Source organism: Callospermophilus lateralis, chromosome 11, assembly GCF_048772815.1.
Source record: "Callospermophilus lateralis isolate mCalLat2 chromosome 11, mCalLat2.hap1, whole genome shotgun sequence".
Classification (NCBI taxonomy): domain Eukaryota; kingdom Metazoa; phylum Chordata; class Mammalia; order Rodentia; family Sciuridae; genus Callospermophilus; species Callospermophilus lateralis.
The window spans coordinates 78,313,100-78,336,579 of record NC_135315.1 but is presented as its reverse complement, the minus strand read 5'-3'; the positions used below and the strand labels follow the sequence as shown (position 1 = coordinate 78,336,579).

The window sequence follows — 23,480 nt, the reverse complement described above, 5'->3', positions numbered from 1 at the left end:
GGTGATGTTGCATTTACACCATCTGGCACTCTGATTCAAATACTTTCCCACCCTCCTTGTCCAGCAGTCTGTTCAGAGTTAACTATACACAGGACACTGCTAAGATGTACTACTATCAGTCATTTTGCTTGAGATGGCAGGTACACTGTGTTCAATTTTGAGGAAGTGATTGCCAACTACCCAAAATTAAAAAAACCGTGCCTGGCAGATATATACTAAAGTGGCTACCACAATTCCCACCTCCTGTTAATCATATCCTGTGTGATTCCCTCCCTTTGTGTTGGACCTCTGACTTGCTTCTAACCAGTAGAATACAGCAAAAGTAATAGGATAAACATAATTTTCTATTCGTAATCACATTACTTCAGACTCTAATGACATTTTGCTAAGGATTCTCCCTTAATACCTTTGAGAAAGCAAGTAGCCAACCTGGGAAGACCCATCTGACAAAGAATGAACCAAAAAACAGTCAGATACTGAGACTCAGTTTGACAACCTGTAAGGAAATCAATGCTACAAACAACCATGTGAACTTGAAGCAGATACTTCCCCCACAAAGCTTCAGATAAGACTGCAACTTCAGTAACCACATACTGAAAGTGGCCTTGTGAGACCCTAAAACAGAGGAGCCAGCTAAACCATCATCTGACCCACAGTAATATTACATAAGACTGTGAGATAATGCATGTGTTGTTTTAAATACATACATGTGTGATAATGTTGACACAAAAAATAAATAAATAATACACCATGGTTTGTCAGTCATTGTTTCAAGTAAAAATGGTGTTCTAATTTTTGTTGTAATTAATCTTGGAATTTTATTCCTTTACAATTGCCAAAAAATAAAGATAAACAATAAAAACAGCACAATAAGGAAGTCTCGAGTCATACAATGTACACAAATGGGCATATATTTTTCAAATTAAATCCATTACTATATTTCTTATAAAGAATTATTTATTAGTTCTTAGGGATTACCTGAAAAATGTAGTCTTGGTCAAAAGGAAAGAAAAGATCAGATGTGGAGAATTTCTGAAGTGTGAAAGATACAATATACTTAGTTGTATAAGTACAAGATTACAGTCCCTGAACAAAGGACTGCAATCTTGTGCAAAGGACTTATAGTTTCCTCTACCAAAAGTTATCTTTTACCAGTAAAACCATCAATAGCTGCTTGAGGATAGGGTAGGAAGCACTCAAACTTAATTAGGCACAATGTAGGAAAAATTTGAGCCCAGGTTTGTGTATCTATACACAGAATGGGTCTGATTATCTATATTTGGTGTAATGATTCCCTTTCTGCATTTTTGGAATACTATTCCTAAGTATAGGATGCTCTATCTCCAAATCACTTGAAATGGAGGACTTGTGTAAAGATATGAAGGGACCAGCAAGAAAAACAGAAACGTAGGAGCACAATACCATCTATTATGTGTAAAACTGGATACCCAGGGAATAGAGTGAAATGTCAAGGAAATTTCCTGGTACACAGGGAAGACAACCAAAAACCAAAAAAAAAAAACAAAAACAAAACAAAACAAAAAAAAAACCAAAACAGCCTTCTTCTATCCATGTGTTATCCAGTAAAACTCTATGCCTGTAGCCATTAAATTACCAGGTAAGGGTTCCATATACAATGCCATAAATAAGGAAACAAAATTTAGACTAAAAAGAATATAAGACAATAAGAAAAAGATAACTCTTTTGATTCTGGGCTTAAGGAATGAGAATTTCCTAAGATATAAGTAAAATAAACTCAAACTTTCAAATTTCCATACCCCAATTCCATTTATAGTCTAGGTAAGGCATGACCAATATTGAAAGGTAATTAAAATGAAGCAGAAAAATAACTGTTGGTTTCAAAATCCAAAAGGCCATGACCTGGAAACTCACCTGGATCCCTACCCCTTAGACCATCTGGTGCCATCTACCGATTTCATGAAACTTTCAATGAAGGGCTCTGAAAAGGACTTGGCACACTGCCTGAACTGTTAGGCTTAGAAAAGAGCTAATTCTTCTGTAAGAATCTACAGTATTTTAACAAAAGGATTATATGTAATTTGGAATTAGTAATATCTAGGGAAAAAACATTCCAATATGATGGATTAAACAGAAGTCTTACACATAGTCTCCACCTTATGGGAGAAAACAGGGGAGGCTCATAATGGTCACCTTTTTCAGGTTTAATGAGATGAGAAAAAAACCTATATGCCCTACATAGGGGTCACTTACATTACAAAGCTATTATTAAATATTTAGTTCAAGAATAAATTTGGGAAATGTCTATTTAGATAAAATGTTTTATTTTTAAAAATCAGACAGTGTAGCTCATAATTCAATCACACAAGCACCAAACTTCAGACACAGAAGTACTTTATGTATACTATTTCATCATGCAAAATATTTTAAAAGACAAATATTAATGGGTAGAGTTTAAAAATTAATAACGTTAATGTTTCATACTTAAACTGGTGTTAATAGATCTTAGTAATTTCATCAAGGAAATGAGTATAACTGGAATTTTTTTTTATTGTGAATATTCAGTAGGTGACTAATATGAATACTACTGGTACAGTTTGGTGCCACTGCTTTGATTCCCTCTTAAGGCATAAGTAGTTTACTCACACCATTGCTTCAACATCATCAATGCAAATGTCAACATAGTATAAAAGGCAAAATTAGTATCTTCAACTACGATGACAATATCATTGATTTCCAAACCCAGAGAGAGTTTTAGGGAACCCCAGAGGACTTCACAGACTATCCATTGAGAACTGTTAGAACTAGGCAATGCTTCCAATTTTTAGAAAGCAAAAATTCATATACAATGTATAGTTATGTGTGTGTACCCACACATAAAAAATGGTTTAGCCTACAATGAAATCTCAGATCCTCGCCAGCTGTGTGATCTTGAGTGAATCATTTAATCTCTATAAGCCTAAGTTTCCTCAACTATAAAGTGGGGATAATAACAGCACATACTTCCTAGGGATGCTTAAGAATTAAATAAGATTAATTTATGCATAGCACTTAGCATAAATCCTTATGTATATTAATAGCTCAATAGATGATAACTATTGCTATTAACTATTACTTTTTATTAAGATTTTAAAACTAAACAAAGAAGGTATGTTTTTAGAATAAAAAGCTATGATGGTCTCTCAATAATTTTCCCTATTAAGAACACCTGACCCAGTTTGTGATCTTAAATATTTTGCCATTATGCAATATTCGTTATTAATATTTTAACTCAAATTTTGATACATAGTTTTCAACATTATATCTATTCAACTTAAGCATATTACCTGACTTATTAATAGGCTGGGGATGTAGTGCCTGCAATTATTACTTTGGGTACTATTTAAGCTATTATAAAAATGGTGACATTTTCTTATGATTTTGCTCCTACTGGATAACTACCTGTGACAGTCCAGAATTTTAACTGAGTACTGCTGATACTGATTAATAATATCACACATAACCCTGGGCTGACTATGTAGTTTCAAAAACACTTACAGGTTTAGAAAAAGGCTGAACAATAACAGAGGTATCTGAAGATCTAGATTCAGGATGAAAATTTACTGGCGAGGCAGCCACTGGATTTGATGTTGGGTTCGTATAGTGTTGACTTGTAGGCTTGAATGCAGCAGTAATACCTGTATTTTAAAATTACACAATATATTGAAAATGTTTCTATTAAATTTGTCAAAATACTTTCTTTTAAAATTAAAATAGTACAATAATACTGTACCTTGACTGAGTATGCCATTCTTTAATCCCCTTGAATATGAGCTGGGATTAACTCTGCTCAAAATATCTAAAAAAATTATATTAATTTTAAAATATGTACTAAGAAAATAGCAATCACTAATTGAAAACAAACAGGTTACTAGAAAGAATATATAAATTATCACTAATTTAAGAATACAGTTAATTTTAAACACATACATCTTTAGCTTCCAAAGAAACAAAAGAAACAAGATTATTAGCCTTAACTGTTTTAAAGAGTAAGCACAGCTGTTCTCATTAAAACTCAAGATCCAAAAGCCAGAAGAAAAAGGATGACAAATATGATTATACACAAATCAAAACTTTCTGCAAGACAAAGAAATAGTACACACATTCAACAGCAGTCCAACACACAAAAAGAGTCTACATATTTGAAGTGTTCTAAAATGTATTTATATACAATCTATATCTTTCTTTGAATGGTGACAAGGTTGTACAGAAACTTGAGACTCATTCACACTTTTAAGCATTGCCATAGTAAGTTAAGAAAATAGTAATATGCGGGGCACATTACATTCTTTGATAAATTCTCCTGGTTTAAAACAAATGTATAAATAAAATCAGAAAGGATCTATTTTCTCCTTCTACTTGAAATCTATGTTATTTCTCTATACTTCAGACATCTCAGAGTGGATATCTTAGCAAGTATTGATATCTTTACTCTAACAATATAACAATCTCCAGCCCAATTACTGTATATGAAAGCTAGTAATCCATAGAGGCTATTCTGCCAAAAAGTTAAAAGGATTTAAGTGTGCTAACTGCTACATCATCAAAGTACAGTGGCTATAGGTGATGTTCCTCTTTTTCATGAATATAAGTTGCTGAAAAATGGATATGGTCAGAATCTACAACCCATCGAGGACTTAAGCCAGAGACTCTGAATCATTTACTTCCTATATACAGTTTTAGCCATGTATGAATGTCAATGCAATGAGGCCTAGATGTGAGAACTTCCATATGATACTAATATACACTTAGTATATTCCAAAATTTTAATCTAAGCATTCCAAATCCTTCCTTATGTACTGCTAAGTGAGAAAAGACAGAAATAAACAGATAAACAGTTCACTCGGATAAACAGTTTCACTAGAAATTATTTCCAATCTCAGAAGACCTCCAATGCAACAAGCCAATCTAAGCCTAATTCTTTCTCACACATCTGATATTTAACCTTTGGCTTCCTTCTAGTCTCCAATCACATCCCTATTTTGATTCTCAAGTTCTTACTGGCCTCCCCCTCATCTCTCATCCCTAACTCCTCACAGTAGAATAAGTAAACTGAGTCCCATAAGACATTCACAAGTTTTCCATTAAAAATAATATCTTATAAAATTTGGCTTTAGTAAAAGTAAATGCTTACTGGAAATTGCTGGTTTTGAACTCGATATCTCTCCAACAAAGATGGGCTCATCATCATCATCATCCTCAACTTCTTTTACTTTCTTCTGCCGTGGTTCCAGTTCTTCTTCTTCACATTCCATAAAGAGTTCTGCCATTTTTAAAATTATCTAATTTTCAAAAGGAGAGAAGTAACCTTATTTTCAAAAAGAAAAATAAAAACATTTTGCAGGGTGAGTACCAGGGATTGAACTACCGGGCACTAGACCACTGAGCCATATCCCAACCCTATTTTATATTTTATTTAGAGACAGGGTCTCACTGAGTTGCTTAACACCTCGATTTTGCTGAGATTGGCTTTAAACTTGTGATCCTCCTGTCTCGGCCTCCCAAGCTGCTGAGATTGCTGGGATTACAGGCTTGCACCACCATGCCTGGCAGTAAAAACATTTTTGTAATACCTGATATTGAAGATCTACTTTAACAATTCTAATAGCAATTTCTGAATTGATATTCGTAGTCAGTACCCTGTAATAACAGTAAGAAATTCAGATCTCAGTAGGATAAAAACTAGTACAATTAAGATAGATTAAAAGGTAGATAGGAAGACAGAAAATGAAAGATATTAGTTATTTACCATAGATGGAAAACTTAGAGATAAGAAAATCCAAAGTGAGCTTCAGTAGTACACCTAGATAAACATATTCTATCTAATCATTATCTTTCTAAAGAGATATTAACCACGCGTAGACTAAGACTAAGAAATAACAGGTAGGAAACACACTAGAATTACTACCAAATTCAGGAACGTTAGGCAAAGAGGAAAGCAGAGATAGGTGCTAAATTAAAATACAGGAAATGAGGGAGGCTTATACCAGCCAGGTTATATTACATTTTCTCACCTGAAGAAACCAATCAAAGCAATACACACAGTAAATACTACTTTTCAGAAATTATGACCAAGTATACTGAGCTCCTAAGAAGCACTTAGATATAGGTGGAACACCAATAGCACCAGGATTTTAGGAAAACCTCCTATCCACAAAAGAAATAAAAATTTCCAGGGTTCTGGCAATATCTTTAATACATCATTTTAAAAGGTAATTTTTTATTATACTAAAATAATATCATTTCTACTTTTTACTCAAAATTCAAGCAATATTCTACCATAAAACTGAAAGATACCAACTGAAATTATGCTCTGGAGATGGCATACAAAGCAAATATTTCAACAAATTAGATGCCATTCTTTTATAAATATATAGAAAAGTATGTCACAAACCATTCCCTGGTCTAATATTTAAATGTTTAGTAATCTACCTATCAAAGGCCTTCCTATTTTTTTAAATGTCATCGACATCACAAACTGACACCTTTCTTTTAAAATTGTACTATTTTACTAGCTAGATAAGAGTTCTTTAAGTTTTTCAACTCAGATCATTAAAAATACTAAAATCTATATCACTTCTGCACAGAGTACCTTAACTTTATAGTCTATATCATTCCAGTCTACAACATAAAAAGGACATGGACTTGAAATCAAATTGAATGATTCAAATCTTCACTGCCTTGTAATTGTATGACTGAAGAAATTACTTGAAGCTATTTATAATATCTACCTAAGTTTTATATACATTCAAGAAAATGGAAAACACCATGTAAAACATCCATTATCAACCAGAAAGTCAACCAATTAATTGCCTGTTTGCACTAATTCTTGGTTCAATTATAACTTCCTCAATAAACCATTATATTTTTATTTTCCTTTGAATTTTGAACTACATTGACAGTCAATATTATTAAATTCAAAGTTAAAACACATGATCTCAAACTACTCTCTTTCTTCATGTCTTAATTTTACATAGCCACAGTCAAATTTATTCACTGAGAATACATTTCCCCCAGATCATTAGATCATCGACATACCCACAGCATGAGGTAACGTATAGATAAGGATAGATAAGGTGAAGTAAGATAGTACCTAATTTTGAAAAATTAGGAAAGATCCACTGTGAACTGATAATAAAAGCACTATTTATTGCCAGCTGATATATGTAATGGGTTAAATTGTGTTTTCTCAAAAGCCATATGCTAAATTCCTAACCCTCACTACCTCAGACTTTGGCTATATTTATAGATAGACCTCTAGAAATAATTATGTTAAAATAAGGTCACTAGGGCCTGGGTGATAGCTCAGTGGTAGAGCACATGCCTTGCATGCATGAGGCACTAGGTTTGAGCCTGAGCACCACATATAAATAAGTAAATAAATAAATGAATAAATAATATTTTTTAAAAAGGTCACGTGGGTGGCAATAAAATCGATATAACTGGTGTCTTTTAACAGAAGTGAAAATTGGGATGCAGGCATATGCACAGAGAGAGGACCATGTGAAAACCTAATGAGAACATGGCTATCTACAAGCCCAAGAGAGAAGCCTGGCCCTCCCCTTGTGGCCCTCTGAAGAAACCAACCCTACCAACAAGTTAATCTTGGCTTTTTAGCCTCAAAAATTATGAGAAAACAAACCCCATCCTATAAACCACCTAGTCTGTGGTACTTTGTTGTGGCAGCCCTAGAAAACTGATAAGAGTATGCAAAGATCTTCCTTGTTCTTTCTCACAGGACTCTGCCATTGTTAAAATACCCAGAATACACTGCAGAGAGAAACGTTAAGGTCACATAGCACTTTTTTAATGTTTTCCAGAAATATATTTTGTCTATGCATAGAAGAAACACATGAATATACTAAATTGATATTTATCTCTGTTAACAAAAAGAATAAAGTTCACTTCTACTTTACTTTTTTATATGAACATTTGCTACTCCAACAATTTTAAGTTTTTAAGAAAAAGTTCTCCACCTTCTCTTGAAGCAGTTAAACAAAAGCCATACACACTGTCATCTGTTGTGGCCACAAAACTTACCTTTTGGTTGAAAAGGGTTTTCGCCCATCAAGTTGCAGAGCTAATTTTCTGTAAATTGTCACCTAAGTACTGATACATGAGATCAGTCAATTTTATGAATCACTTTAAGGAAGACTAAATATTAAAACATGGGACTTGGAATTAAGAAATTATTGGGGAGAATTTTGATCTTAAAACTCACCATGTGCCTCCAAACAAGGCAGCAAGTTATGTCTGTTTTCCCTCCTGTAAAATAAAGATATATTATCATTAGGGTGGGGTAATTAAACTACAATAAACTCTTTTTTCCAATTAAAAAGCTCAATTTTTAAGTTGGATATGTTTGATATATACATAACTCAGATAACTGATTCATCCCTAAATAAACACAATTAAATAAATAAAATGGTGGTTGAAGTAAAAACTTAATAATTGAATAAATACAATGAATCACTAAATAAAAACAAATTTTAAACAATATTCTTTCATAAAAACTAGTAATCAATCACCTCATGATGTATTGTTTTAGTAAATCTGACTTTTCAAATGCCAATTGGCATTCATCTTTATTACCTACTTTTCACGTTTCAGAAATGTAATAATTTCTATAAGAAAACAAAAGTTAAAATAAATTCTAGTTTATTATTCTATTTTTTTAGCAACTGAAAAGGAACAAAAACTTGGTTGGATACATTTCATCCAACATACATTCATCATAGACTGATACATTCAAAATATAACTACTGAGATCCACCCACACTGGCCTCTGCCGCACAGGGCCCAGGCACACAGCCCTTTCCCAGTGGGGCAGACACTCGCCATAGCCTAGCCTCTGGTGCAGGACCACCCCGTCTGACCAGTCGACTACTGAGGAGCCCAGATCCAGCCCAGACTGTCACTCCAGTACACTGGGTTTATGCTCTGAGTAGGTCGGGTTCATCCCTCCCCCAGGGGGGCAGACACCTCCAGAGCCTAGCCTTTGGTGCAAGACCACCTCTTCCTACCAGCAGACTACCACAGGAGGTCAAGCCCAGTGGCCCAGATCCACCCACACCAGCTTCTGCAGGGCCCAGATCCAGAATGCAGCAGCATCCATTGAGGGTCTGAAAGCCCAACATCAAGGTGAGGTAGAGACAATCTGCACAGGTACCACAAGAATATAGGGAAGAAACTGTAATGTCTCAGATCCACACTGCAAGAAAGGAAGACACATAGACAACATGAAAAAACAAGAGAAGAAAGTGCCCCAAACAAGACAGGACACTATAATAACAGAACGTATGAACAGCGAAGTTGATGAAATGTCAGAGAAGGAGTTCAGAAGGTTCATAATCAAAATGATTTGTGAATTAAAGAATGACCTAAATGAGCAAATACAAGCACAAATTGATCACTCCAACTAAGAAATAGGAGAGCAAATACAGGTAGCAAAAGATTACTTCAAAATAGAGATAGAGACTCTGGAAAAAAAAAAACAACAGTCAGAAATCCTTCAAATGAAGGATAGCTTAAATCAAATAAAAAACTCAATAGAAAGCATAACCAACAGACTAGATCACTTGGAAGAAAGAATGTCAGATAATGAAGACAAAGTATACAGTCTGGAAAATAAAGTTGACCACACAGTGAAGAAAGTTAGAAACCATGAACAGAACATCCAAGAATTATGGGACAGCATCAAAAGAACAAATCTAAGAGTTATTGAGATAGAGAAAGGCACAGAGTTTCAAGCCAAAGGAATGCACAATCTCTTGAATGAGATAATATCAGAAATTTTTCCAAGCATGAAGAACAAATTGGAAAACCAAATACAAGAGGCTTACAGGACACCAAATGTACAAAATTACAACAGATGTACACCAAGGCACATTATAATGAAAATGCCTAACATACAAAAAGAATAAGGATAGAATCTTAAAAGCCACAAGAGAGAGGAATCAGATCACATATAGGGAGAGACCAATTTGTTATCTCAGCAGATTTTTCAACCCAGATCTTCCAAGCCAGGAGATTGTGGAACAACAAATACCAAGCTCTGAAAGAAAATGGATGCCAACCAAGAATCTTATATCAGCAAAACTAAGCTTTAGATTTAATGATGAAATAAAAACCTTCCATGATAAAAAAAAAAAGTTAAAAGAATTTACAACTAGAAAGCCTACACTACAGAGCATCTTCAGCAAAAGAGTCAAAGAAGGGGAAATGAAAAATAATGATGAAAATCAGCAGAGGGAGGGATTACACTAAAGGAAAATCTCATCAAAGAGAAACCAAGTCATGTTAATTATCAGAAATAAACAAAAATGGCTGGGAATACAAATCATGTCTCAATAATAATGTTAATGGCCTAAACTCACAAATCAAAAGAAATAGACTAGCAGATTGAACCAAAAAAAAAAAAAAAAGACCCAACAATATGCTGCCTCCAAGAGACTCATAGAAAAAGACATTCACAGACTGAGGTTATGGGTTGGGAAAAAGCATACCACTCACATGGACTGCAGAAGCAAGCAGGGGTTTCTATCATCATTTCAAATAAAGTAGACTTCAATCTAAAGTCAATCAAAAAGGATAAAGAAGGACACTACATTCTGCTCAAGGGAACCATACACCAACAAGACTTAACAATTATAAATATATATGCCCCGAACAATGGAGCAGCTATGTTCATCAAACAAACTTTTCTCAAGTTCAAGAGTCAAATAGACCACAATACAATAATTTTGGGTGACCTTAACACAAATCTTTAATCACTAGATAGATCTTCCAAACAAAAGCCAAACAAAGAAACTATAGAACTCAATAATATAATCAAAAACTTAGACTTAACTGAGTAAAGAATATTCCAACCTTCAATGAGAGAATATACTTTCTTCTCAGCAGCACATGGATTCTTCACTAAAATAGATCATATACTATGCCACAAAGCAACTCTTATCAAATATAAAAAAGTAGAGATACTACCCTGCATTCTATCAGATCATAATGGAATAAAATTAGAAATCAATGATAAAATAAGAACTAAAATACACTCTAACACCTGGAGACTAAATAATATGCTACTGAATGATCAATGGGTTACAGAAGACATCAAGGAGGAGATTAAAAAGTTTTTAGAGGTACCCAGATAGAATATATCAAAATTTCTGGGACACTATGAAAGCAGTTCTAAGAGGAAAGTTCACTGCATGGAGTTCATTCCTTAAAAGAAGAAAAAGTCAACAAATAAATTACTTACCACTACATATCAAAACCCTAGAAAAAGAACAAAAAATCAACACCAAAAGCAGCAGACAACAGGAAATAACTAGAATCAGAGCTGAAATCAATGAAATTGAAACAAAAGAAACAATTGAAAAAACTGACAGAAAAAAAAGTTTGTTCTTTGAAAAAATAAATAAAATTGACAGACCCTTAGCCATGCTAATAAAGAGAAGGAGAGAGGAAACTCAAATCACTAACATACCATGATGAAAAAGGAAATATCACAATAGACACTATGGAAATACAGAAGATAATTAGAAATTATTTTGAAAACACATACTCCAATAAAATAGAAAATATCGAAGGCATCGACAAATTTCTAGAGTCATATAATTTGCCCAAATTTAAGTAGGATGATATATACAATTTAAACAGATCAATTTCAAGTGACAAAATAGCAGATGCCATCAAAAGTCTACCAACCAAGAAAAGCCCAGGACTGGATGGATTCACAGCCGAGTTCTAAAGACCTTTAAAGAAAAACTAATACCAATAGTCTCCAATTTATTTTAGGAAATAGAAATTGCTGATGATATGATTCTATACCTGGAAAACTCTAACTAGTTTTCTAGTTTTCCACCAGAAAACTCCTAGAACTAGTAAATGAATTCAGCAAAATAGCAAGGTATAAAATCAACACCCATAAATCAAAGGCATTTCTATATATCAGTGAGAAATCCTCAGAAAGGGAAATGAGGACAACTACCCCCTTCTCGATAGCCTCAAAACTAAATTAATAAATACATAAATAAAATACTTGGGAATCAACTTAATGAAAATGATGAAGGAACTATATAATGAAAATTACAGAACTCTAAAGAAAGAAATCAAAGAAGATCTTAGAAGATGGAAAGATCTACCTTGCTCTTGGATAGGCAGAAATATGGCAGATATGATTATATACCTAGAAGACTCAAAAAACTCCACCAGAAAACTTCTAGAACTAGTAAATAAATTTAGCAAAGTAGCAGGATAAAAAATCAACACCCATAAATCAAAGGCATTTCTGTATATCAGTGAAAAATCTTCTGAGAAAGAAATGAAGATAGATAACTACCCCATTTATAATAACTTCAAAAAATAAGATACTTGGGAAGCAACTTAATAAAAAAGGTGAAAGATCTAAACAAGAAACACTACAGAACCCTAAAGAAAAAATTTAAAAAGACCTTAGAAGATGGAAAGATCAACCTTGATCATGAGTAGGCAGAATTAATATTTTCAAAATGACAATGCTACCAAAGCACTATACAGATTTACTGCAATCTGATCAAAATATTAATGGCATTCCTCACAGAAATAGAAAAGGCAACCATGAAATTTATCTGGAAAAATAAGAGACCAACAATAGATAAAGTAATCCTCAGCAGAAAGAGTGAAACAGGTGGTATCACTATACCAGACCTTCAGTCAAACTACAGAGCAATGGTAACAAAAACAGCATTGCATTTGCAAAAAAAAAAAAAAAAAGAAAAAAAAAAAACAGACTGCAGATGAATGGTATAGAATAGAGGTCACAGAGACTAACCCCCAAAATATAATTATTATATATTAGACAAAGGTGTCAAAACATGCACTGGAGAAAAGATAGCCTCTTCAACAAACCACTCTCTCTCACCACGCACAAAACTCAACTCCAAATGTATCAAGAACCTAGGAATTAAACCCAAGACTCTGTGTCTAATAGAATAAAACACAGGCTCTAATCTTCATCATGTGGAATTAGGCCCCAATTTCTTTAATAAGACACCTATAGCATAAGAATTAAAACAAATAATCAATAAATGGGATAGAATCAAACTAAAAAGTTTATTCTCAGCAAAAGAAACAATCTGTGAGGTGAAGACAGAGCCTACCTTTTAGGAGGAATATTTTACCCCTCACATATCAGATAGAGCACTAATCTCTAGGGTACAAAAAGAACTCAAAAAACTAAGTAAATAATAATAATAATAGTGATGATGATGATAATAATAATAATAATAATAATAATAATAATAATAATAATAGTAATAATAATAATATTAATAACCCAATCAAGAAATGGGTCAAGGATCTGAACAGAGAGTTTTTAGAAGAGAATATACAATCAATCAACATTTTTTTTTTATTTATCTGATTGATTATGATCCTCCCTTTTCAGGAACAGTTCTGAAAAGGTTCAGTTTCTAAGGAAGGGAAACATGAGCAAGAATTATTCTCAATTCCCCTTTATAAATTATCAAATACAATTATCTATGTCATTTTCTAAGCATAGCTGGACATGGGAAATATAGGTTTGGAACAGAGAACATTTTTATTAGAAACACAGTTTAAAAGAAAGAAAAAAATGTAATTATATGTACCACATTGAACCACAAGAGAAATGGAACCTGGAATTCAGAAAAGAAAGATTCAAACTTTTATACTTGGGAATGTGGATGACATGGATGCATAAAGTGAAGAGGTTATTACAAGCTTTTGAAAGAAAATTCATGTGAGTGGCAGATAACGGTTAACCAAATAGAATCTGCACAGTGTATTCCAGGGGCTTTTTCAGCTGTGCACTATAGAACATACAGGTATTCATAGCCTCCATGAAGAGCATTATTCATCTGTGCCCTCTGAAATTATTCCCATAGTACAGATGAAAAAACATGGGTATCTGGATACTAAGAGGCAATTCAGCAGCCCACAGAAAACTACCCAGAGACAGAACTGTATGAAATTTCTTCAAAGACCATCAATGTATTTTTAGCTCCTAACACAGGGATGTCAGTCTGGAAAAATATTATTTTATCTCCATTTTGAAGAGAGTGCATTGACAGTACATTTCAGGGGCAACAAATATACTTTTTTTTTTAATGTTAAGAAACTCTTCAGAAACAGAGCTCCCAAGACAGATTTCTTAGAAGGGTAAATGCCTGGAGATTACAAAATAAAAAAATAAAAAATACATAAATAAAAAAACAAACATCAGTGGCCCTGAGTGACTCAGTAAGGAAATAAATCTAAAAGGTTTATTAGAAACTGAAAAGCCAAAAAGTAACTATGTCTAAAAATAAATATGTTCATTAGTTGCTATCTCCACAACATGTCATTAAGTAAACAACAAATTATGTATGAATACTTCTAGGATTGGCCTAATTTTATTCCATGTGATTTTATACTAAATCCCAAAATCTAGATGATAGAATTCATGATTTACTGCCAAAAATATTACAGTAAAAAAATTTAAGGAGTGGATGATAAGTAAGTATGTAATTTAACAATTTTATTACCATATGATTTTAAAGAAATTTATTCATTTTCCTGCAGCCATAGTGTAGAGAAATTCCTTATTTAATTTTCCTGTAGTAATTAACAAAGATAAGCCCTAGAATCCACTTTAAATAACCTACCCTTACAATCATACAAGAAATCTATAATAAATAATGAGTAAAGAAAAAAGTCAATTTTAGAAATTTAAACCTTTTTCTTTTTTTGAAATCAATGTCTGGCTGCATTTTTGGATCCTTTTCTCATTTTTTAAGCCAAAAATATATAAAAGACAGAAGTTTGAACTTCAAATTTATACATGAGATATGTTTATTAACTATAAAAATTCAAAATCTTAAAAATTTTAGAAATACAAAAAAAACCCATCATGGAAAAAATTAGGTAATATTGATGAACATTTAAAACAAATTAATAATCATTAACTCAAAAGGAGTTTAAATTAGTATCTATTTGTGGAAACTATTTTGCTATTGAATATACATGATACTCCCCATCACAGAGACTTACTGAAATTAGAGCATATGTGATCATGATAGCATGTAAGTATGCAATGGTACTTACCCAAACACTTGAAGCCCGAGGGCATAGATCAATACAATATACATCTTGGAAGAGATAAATAATAATCTGTAGGAAAAATGGTCACTATATGGCAATATATAAATCAATGGATGTGTAACTGATGTGATTCTGCAATCTGTATACGGGGTAAAAATGGGAGTTCATATCCCACTTGAATCAAAGTGTGAAATATGATATATCAAGAACTATGTAATGTTTTGAACAACCAACATTAAAAATTAAAAAAAAGAAGAAAAATTGGTACTGGGGCCAGTCACATTTCATAATATATCCAGTTTAAAAAAGGGCATAAAACACTATGTATAAATTTTACATAGGTGCCTTATGCAAGTGGTATTTCACATGTGTACATTTTTAGAAACAAAATATGTAGAACTTATGAGAAAATAGAAGTCAAAAAAAGCACATAAAAGACTGAATTATACATCCCATGTAAATAATATAACTCATCATTACAAAAGTGATCATTTTCCCCCAAATTAACTGACAATATACCTCACCAAAACTGCTATGTACAAATAGAAATATATCACAGTGAAGTCTACTTTTATGTGCACTCTATAAAGCAATAATTTAAAAAAACTATAAGTAAATATATGATAGAAGAAAGCATGAGAATATGGAAAGGGGAATTACTGAATACTGAAGGGGAGCAAATTATATTTCATGTTTTATGATAATGTCAAAATAAACCTGACTATTAAATACAACAATAATGCAATAATAAAAAAAAATCATCAAGCTTTACTTTAAATGAAGTAAGAAATCAAAGCATAAATTTTAAAAATTCATATACAAAGTTATATGTAACTTTAGCCAAAAATCTTTTCAATTATAAGAGCAAAAAAAGAACTTGTCATGGCCTACTATTCATATATATTGTGAAAATATAATATTACAATAATAAAGAATCACAATATAAATAAGATCCCCATATGAATATATATATATATATATATATATATATATATATATATATATATATATGTAAAAACAGTATGCTTTACTGCAATAGCAAATTCTACATAAATCAAACCTTAACAAAAATAATCTCAGCTACTTAGCTAGGGCCCTACTCAAAATAAATTTAAACCTGTTAGGGTGTTTATTGGTGAAGAGTCCTTGCTTCCCCAATGCTGAAGTATAACACCAGATAAGTTCTCCAAGGCAGGTTTCGAGCAGAAAGTAGAAGCTTTTTTAAAGGACAGTAGAAAAGACTTCTCCCAAGAAGAAAAAGGGGACCAAAGTGGTAGAATCCATGAAAGAGATTTTTTTTAAAAACTTTAAAAAAATTAAGGTCTTATTACCTTTTTTAGAGCTAAGGTCTTCCTTCAGCTATCCTGCATTCCTGTCACATTGCTGTCCTTTGTTCTGTTATCTTGCAGTGTTGGAATGTAGGTGGGAAGACCCAAAGTATGGAGGACAGGTGGGCTGAAGGAGTAATCTGGGCAGGAAGGGCTTTTGGATTAGCATCTCCATGTTTGCTGTGAGCTGCTTCATTAAAATTTTCTTGGGGTGGGCTTAGGGCCTTAGGGACATTTTCAATTCCCCTTATCCTGGACTCCATCCTCAATATGGAGTTTTGGTTGATTTTACTGGAAATTAGACCCAATTTACCTAACTACACAAACTACCTATCCATAAATCTGGCTCCACTACCAAGGATATGGCTAAGTAGTAAAGTATCCCTGAGTTCACCTAATTTTAACAAAATAATAATAATGAAGAAAGTAAAAATAAAAGAATGCCAAAATGAAAATTAGATAGCTAAAATGGAAATTAGGTACCCAAAAATGACAGCTCCTATACTGCAGGAAAATGGACGTTGGAGATTTGATTTTGATAATTATTCCACAGGTCAATCTCCAGCATCTGGTAAGACACTGGGCTGCAGGAACACACCTGCCACATGGTATTTTATAAAGATTCTGAGGATGCCCTTTGAGCATAAGGAAGGCAGCAAACAGTCTCTGCCACTGAAATGTTCCCCACCTGGTTGGCCAGTAGGACTGAGAACATAGTGGCCCAGTGGAGGAGTTAAGCCTGATGACTCCAGAGACTGCCCAGAGTCCAAATCTGCTAGCTCCTGTTTTCAACAGAGCCAGTCATGTGGTTCCAATAGTCTTCCTCCCCCTGCCTCCCTTGCTAGGCCAATGCACACTCACCATTTCCTGACTCTCAGGAGTAGGGCTACTTGGGATCTGCCACAGTCTGGTTAGGCACAAAATAACCGAGCCACAACAAAAACCTTGTAGATTCCAACAGCAACTCTTTTTTCCTGATCTCTCACCGGCACTCTACATGCACGTTCTGGGGAAAAATACACCTCCACTGGGCTCTGCATTCCAAATACTCTCTGAATCCCAGAGAACTAAATGGGAACTCAAGGAGCAGGCACCTGAGGAAGCAGGATCTGCCCTAAACCCGGATCCACCCTAATCCCTGAGCAAGGTCACCTTTCATGTAATGTCACTGCAAATAACCTGGGTCCAAGGCAAGCCCATTTCCACAATGGAGAGTCCTCCCTCTAAGCAACCTTGGGTAGGCTGACAAGAAAATTGCCATGCGTCATTCCTACTTGGCTGTGGCTCTCATCATGGATCCTCAGATCCTGCATAGAAGAACAACCTGTGACTCTGAAGTGTGAGATTATAGATGGCATAAACGGAGAACTCAGGAGATAAGAAGTGAAAGTCCACCCTCTTCCTCCCTGATGACAGGATTGGACAGTTCCCACAAAATGCTCTTGATTGGAATGGGCTTCAGATCATGAATATTGAATCTGAGAGAAGCGAGCCCTGTTTTGGAGTTACAGGGAATATTATCAAATCCAGTCATGAATAAGGGCTAGAATCTCAGGTCGTTGAGTGCTGTTTTTTGTTGTTGTTGTTTTGTTTTGTTTTTTGTTGTTTGTTTGTTTGTTTGTTTTTTAAATCTGAGAAATGTACCCAAGAGTCTCAGGCTGCTGTTATTTTAAGGCGAGGTTTTTTTTCCCCATAAGTGGGAACTAAACCAACCAACAGAACATTTTCATTTAAACTTAAATATAAAGTCATTTCAGTTTATGGATTATATATGCTTCAATATTATTCAGGATTTAATATAAAATAATGACAATAATTATCAAATTGTATTTATTTATTTTTTGATCTCTGTTCTTTTTAGGTGACAGATTGAACTTTGAACTGGGAAGAAAACCCCTAAAGTAAAAATGCCCAATAAAAACAACACACAAGTGGATGGGATTTTGGCTCAGCAGTAGAGTGCTCACCTCACATGTGCAAGATCCTGAGATCAATCCTCAGTACCAAATTAAAAAAATAAGTGAAATAAAGGTATTGTGTCCGGCTATAGCTAAAAAAATACATACAAAAACATAAGGCACAAGGTGAGAAACCAGTCTCTACCTCAGAGCAAAGACTGTCCAAGGAAGGGGGCATGACTCTTATTCCTGGAAAGACACACAGAGCACTCCTAGGCTCATGCCTAACCTGCTGAGTTGTTTATCTACAAATAACAGGAAAGATCTGCTGTGCCTGGTGTCCCTGACTCAGTCAGGTTAGGTTGGGATCCATAGCAACTCCCTAGCAGCCACTAATCAGCATGAGACAGGGAAAATTCCTGGGATTCCAAATGACACTTCCAGTAGTCTATGGTGGTTAATAACATTTTGGGAAACCATATAGTTCAGCATATTCTCCCCTCATGGCCTAAGCCAATCTGTTCAAATGAATCCCCATCTTGTATTAACCAATCACGCTATCCAACTTGTTCCCACTAGTGAATGTGCTAATCATGTTTTAGAGTTGTTTATGATATTCACAGGGTGTGTGATGATTTGCTAAGAGATGCTATTGAAGCCAGATTTAAAATTAGGTAGTCAGTGTATTTAGGTAAATCAGATCTAAAATGGAGTCCATGTTGAGAATGAATTCTGGGAAATGCAGGACAACTCATGGAATGTTAATGAAGTTCTGACAAAAGCCCTAGGCCCAAAGTCCATCCCAAAGAAATGTTAATGAACAGCCCCAGAAGACTTAAAGATAGCCCATCCCAAAGAAATGTTAATGAAGTCCTTCAGGCCCAGATTACTTCTTTGGCCCACCAGTGTCCCACCCCTTGGGCCTTGGAACCTACATTCCATCACTGAAAGAACTATAAAAAGGGGAAACAACTGCACTTCCATGGATTCCACCTCTTGGGTCCCCTTCTTCCCCTTACTGCTGTCCTTTAATAAACTTCTATTTTCCACTCTGACCTTGCCTCCAAGTGCTTCTCTGATGTTGTACTTCAACAGTGGGGAAGCAAGGACTCCTCACAATCGCCAGTCAACAGCAGTAACACTATGATGTATGTGGGGTTTCTGCCTTTCCCAAAGAGTTATAAAACTGCTGCAAACCCCGGGCTCGGGGCCTCTAAGCCACCAGTTTCTGTGTGTGTGGAGGACTGAGCTTGCTTGCAATAAACACCTCTTTGATACTTACATCGATCTTGGTCTCTGGTGGTCTTCTGGGGATCCCGCATTTGAGCATAACAGTCTCTCCTGAAACCCATGGGAAAATAATTCAGCACTCCAGTTCTCTAGGACTGTAGTTTTATACCACAAAAAATTACAAAAGTGGGGTGACTTTAGAACTTACACGAATAACAGGATTTTTACAATCATAATACAAAGACACATAGTAGGTTAATGGTCTAAATGGTTTAGCACATAGGGAGTAAATTTAGATCACAATATCAGAATTTATGATGCAAACACTAAAGTTTCAGAGTGAGTTTTTATTTGGTCAGGGAAAGACAGAATTTATGAGTCATCACTAAAGTTTCAGGGAGGGTGGTTATCTCATTAGGGAAAACCAGACATGGGTAAGTTCAAGGCACTGGTAGGCATTTCAAGCAAATTTACAAATCACAGTAATTGTTAATGAAGCAGAAATTAACTTTTCATTCCTTTGTGATGAGATGGCTCCCAATCTTAAAAGGAAATTAGGCTGGATTTTTCACAAGCTATGGCCATTGCTTTTAAAGTATATGTTTCATACTTTAACAAGTATGAGAATTAAATTATTAATATTAATTACTAAATTTTTAAAAGACCGAATAAAATAGGAACTAAGATATTTGTCATATTAATTGCGTAAAAATTTTTGATTAATATATTGATGATATAAACATGGAAAATTTTGACAATGATAAAAAGACATTTAATATAAGGGATTCAATATTATAAGTCCCTCATGTAAAGTGGGTCAGTCCTTCGAAGATTTTTTTTATTTTATTTTTAGGTCATTTTGAATTACACTTCTGCAAATGTTTGTTAAGTATACAAATTTAAGATTTTGTATTTTGAAAAGTAGAAAAGTGGCAGATTTGAGCTCCTGTCAGGATTTTAAAACTTATAAGCCATGTGGGGCATTTTAGCACTTTTTTAAAAAAATATTTGCATACAGTCCAATTTTAGAGGGGAATGAGTTGGAGATATAGTCTACAGTCCTGAGTAAAAGAAAAATTGCCTTAGGCTATTTCTAAATCTTTTAACTTTTCTAACTTCAAAATTTTTGGTGATATGAAAAAAAAATATTTATTTTAAGAAATGAATTGGTTGAAATTAACTATTTATCTTTCCTGCATTATTTTTCACTTTCATTGATTTTTTAATAAGAACTAACAGAACAGAATTGCAAAAGTGTTCCATTAAATTTAAGGGTATGTTTCTAATAATCAAGATAGAAAGCAGAAGCAAAACATCATCTAATTTGGTGGTTCTGTCTGAAACTAGAGAGTTACTTATTTATTTCTGCTATTATTCACTAGGTTCCTGAGGTTGCAGAAATCACCAACCAACACAGATAAAAGTCTTTTTAGTTTGTTTCTCACAACCAATTCAAGGTTAAATGCACTAGTATCACTGTAGTTTCAGACCAAAGTGTGTTTGTAAATAATAAAAATATGTATACACAAATATATAAATAAATATAAAATAAAAGATAATATTAGATAGATTTTTTCCTGGATAACCATTTTGTACATATTTCCCTTTAGACACAGTTCTGGGAACAAAGTGTCACAAAAAAGACATAAATCCTACATTGCTACACAGAGTAATTAAGGAACATACTAAGAGCTTGGTATTAAACTTGGAACAGAGACATAAATAACTAGAGAACATCATAGAGAATTATACCTAAGTGCTAAGTAGCAAATTCATAGTCTTTAAGTACATGAAGAGACAAGTTATCGTAGCAAATTTTGTAACTTAGTTGCTGCTAATATAGAGAGTTAGAGATATTAGTTAAGAGATGGTTTTATGTAGATTTTTGGTTTAAAAAGGGAAAGATCAAATAATGGAAGTGATTTAAACCTGAGCAATAATATTTTTCTGCATTCAGTACCTTTTTTGCAGACATATGAATTATAATTAATTCCATCCAGTAAAATGCAGAAATAGTATAAAGATTTTTCACTAGAAGTAAAACTACTTATAAAGAGAACAAAAACTTCCATTCCTGTCCAAATGTTTATTCCTGACAAAAAGACTGCTTCTTTTGAACCATTTCTGTAGATATGATTTTTTTGTAATAAATATTTTGGTGATTTTTGCATATTACTTAATATATTTATGCTTCACATTTTCTATTTTGTCTTATTTTACTACCTGTATTCTGAAAGAAAAAATTTCTAACTCCTAAACACCCTTGATATTTGAGTGATCTTTTAATTTTTAAGCTTATATCATTTCTATAATGAATACTGTGCTTTCAGTAAAGAATGACTATTTTTTATGCACCTGGCTCATTTACAGGAGTTTTGTTGTGTTCTTTGGTTTTATTTACAGTGAAGTTGAAAAAAAAAAAAGGTTAATGTTAAACCAAAACACAAAAAAAGACAACCAACTCAAATTTTAAATCAAATTAAATCAAGATTGTATTGTGGGCTGGGGATGTGGCTCAATTGGTAGCGCACTCGCCTGGCATGCGTGCAGCCTGGGCTCGATCCTCAGCACCACAGACAAAAGAAAGATGTTGTGTCTGCCGAAAACTAATATATATATATATATATATATATATATATATATATATATATATATATATATAAATTCTCTCTCTCTCTCTCTCTCTCTCTCTCTCTCTCTCTCTCTCTTTAAAAAAAAAAAGATTTTATTGTGTACACAAAAGCTGTCCAGGACTGTCTCTTACATAATCCCATGCTAGAGATCATTACCCTGATCTTCAGGAAAAAGTTTTTACAGCACAAAAAGTTACTAAGGAGGTGCGTGTCTCAGGTACTTAAAGCTAACAAGATTTTGACAATCATAATACAATGACAAAGAGCAGATTAAGGATCTATATGGCTAACATTTCAAGGTAGAAAATAAATTCAGCTTCAGACATTAGAATTTATGAGCTGCCACTGAGATTTAGAGACAATTGTTATTTGGTCAGCAGGAGCCAGAATTTATGAGGCACCAGTAAGGTTTTAGAGAGGGTTGTTATCTGGTAAGGGATAGCCAGGCATAGGTGAATTCAAAACACAGGTAGAAATTGCAAGCAAGTTTAAAACATCAAAATATTGTCAGGCCAAAGAGAAATTTTAGTTTTCTTACAAAATACAAAAATAAACTTTTTACCTCTAAAAGCTCTAAGAGAAGATATTATTTATTTATTTATTTATTTATTTATTTATTTATTTATTTATGTATGTATATTTTCATATCTAATGGCTTCTGGCATTCCTTTGTTTGTGAACATAAATGCTTCTCTTCTGTGTTTATGGGGCTTCCAAAACAAAAAATATACATAAGCCCTTCTCATAGGGAAGATTCTTCAAACATAGCAAGTAACTACCCTTTAACCCACATGGTCTGACAACCATATTATAGGATATGAAAGACCCTCCGATATGCTTGTTCTCCCAACCATTGTTTGCAAAGATTGACAAAAGTCAATTCATTGCACACAATGAGTGAGGTGAGTCTCTGCTTTGCAGTGCAGAACAGGAGGTAAAAGAGCTCCCAAAGTGAGTTTAAGACAGGGCTTTACATGACATAGCTGCCAAAATCCTAAAAACGAAAGAAAACATAAATTCAGAGAGAACCATACCCACATAATCTCATTTGACAGAATCAAATTCATAAGAGGAACAGAGGACAGAGGAAAATCTAAAGGGATTTAACTATATTTTCTTTTTTCTAAATTGCTGTTAATATCTCCCACAATTATAGAGTTCTGGATCTCCTCAGTTACTACTTTATCATTACCTTCAACCTACAATGCATGAGGCACACTGAATTTACCCTCATATTCATGTACTTATCACTTATTTTTCTATAGAAATGCATA

The 23,480-nt window shown here is 33.7% G+C and overlaps 1 protein-coding gene across 1 annotated transcript; it reads right to left on the bottom strand.

Moving 5' to 3' along the window:
* Window positions 1-3,492: 3,492 nt before the first annotated feature.
* On the bottom strand, window positions 3,493-8,086 carry LOC143410004 (zinc finger protein 280D-like). Its single transcript, XM_076870678.1, has 4 exons — window positions 8,055-8,086; window positions 5,153-5,295; window positions 3,752-3,817; window positions 3,493-3,656 (listed from the first exon to the last, which is right to left on the bottom strand). The coding sequence occupies exons 1-4, from the start codon at window positions 8,084-8,086 to the stop codon at window positions 3,493-3,495; spliced, it is 405 nt and encodes a 134-aa protein (XP_076726793.1).
* Window positions 8,087-23,480: the final 15,394 nt, after the last annotated feature.

Coding starts and splice junctions, on each gene's coding strand:
- LOC143410004 (XM_076870678.1), bottom strand. CDS start 8,086: ATGGGCGAAAACCCTTTTCAACCAAAAGGTAA. Junction 3,818..5,152: donor TTCAAAACCAGCAATTTCCA/GTAAGCATTTAC, acceptor TAATTTTTTTAG/ATATTTTGAGCAGAGTTAAT. Junction 3,657..3,751: donor GAATGGCATACTCAGTCAAG/GTACAGTATTAT, acceptor TTTAAAATACAG/GTATTACTGCTGCATTCAAG.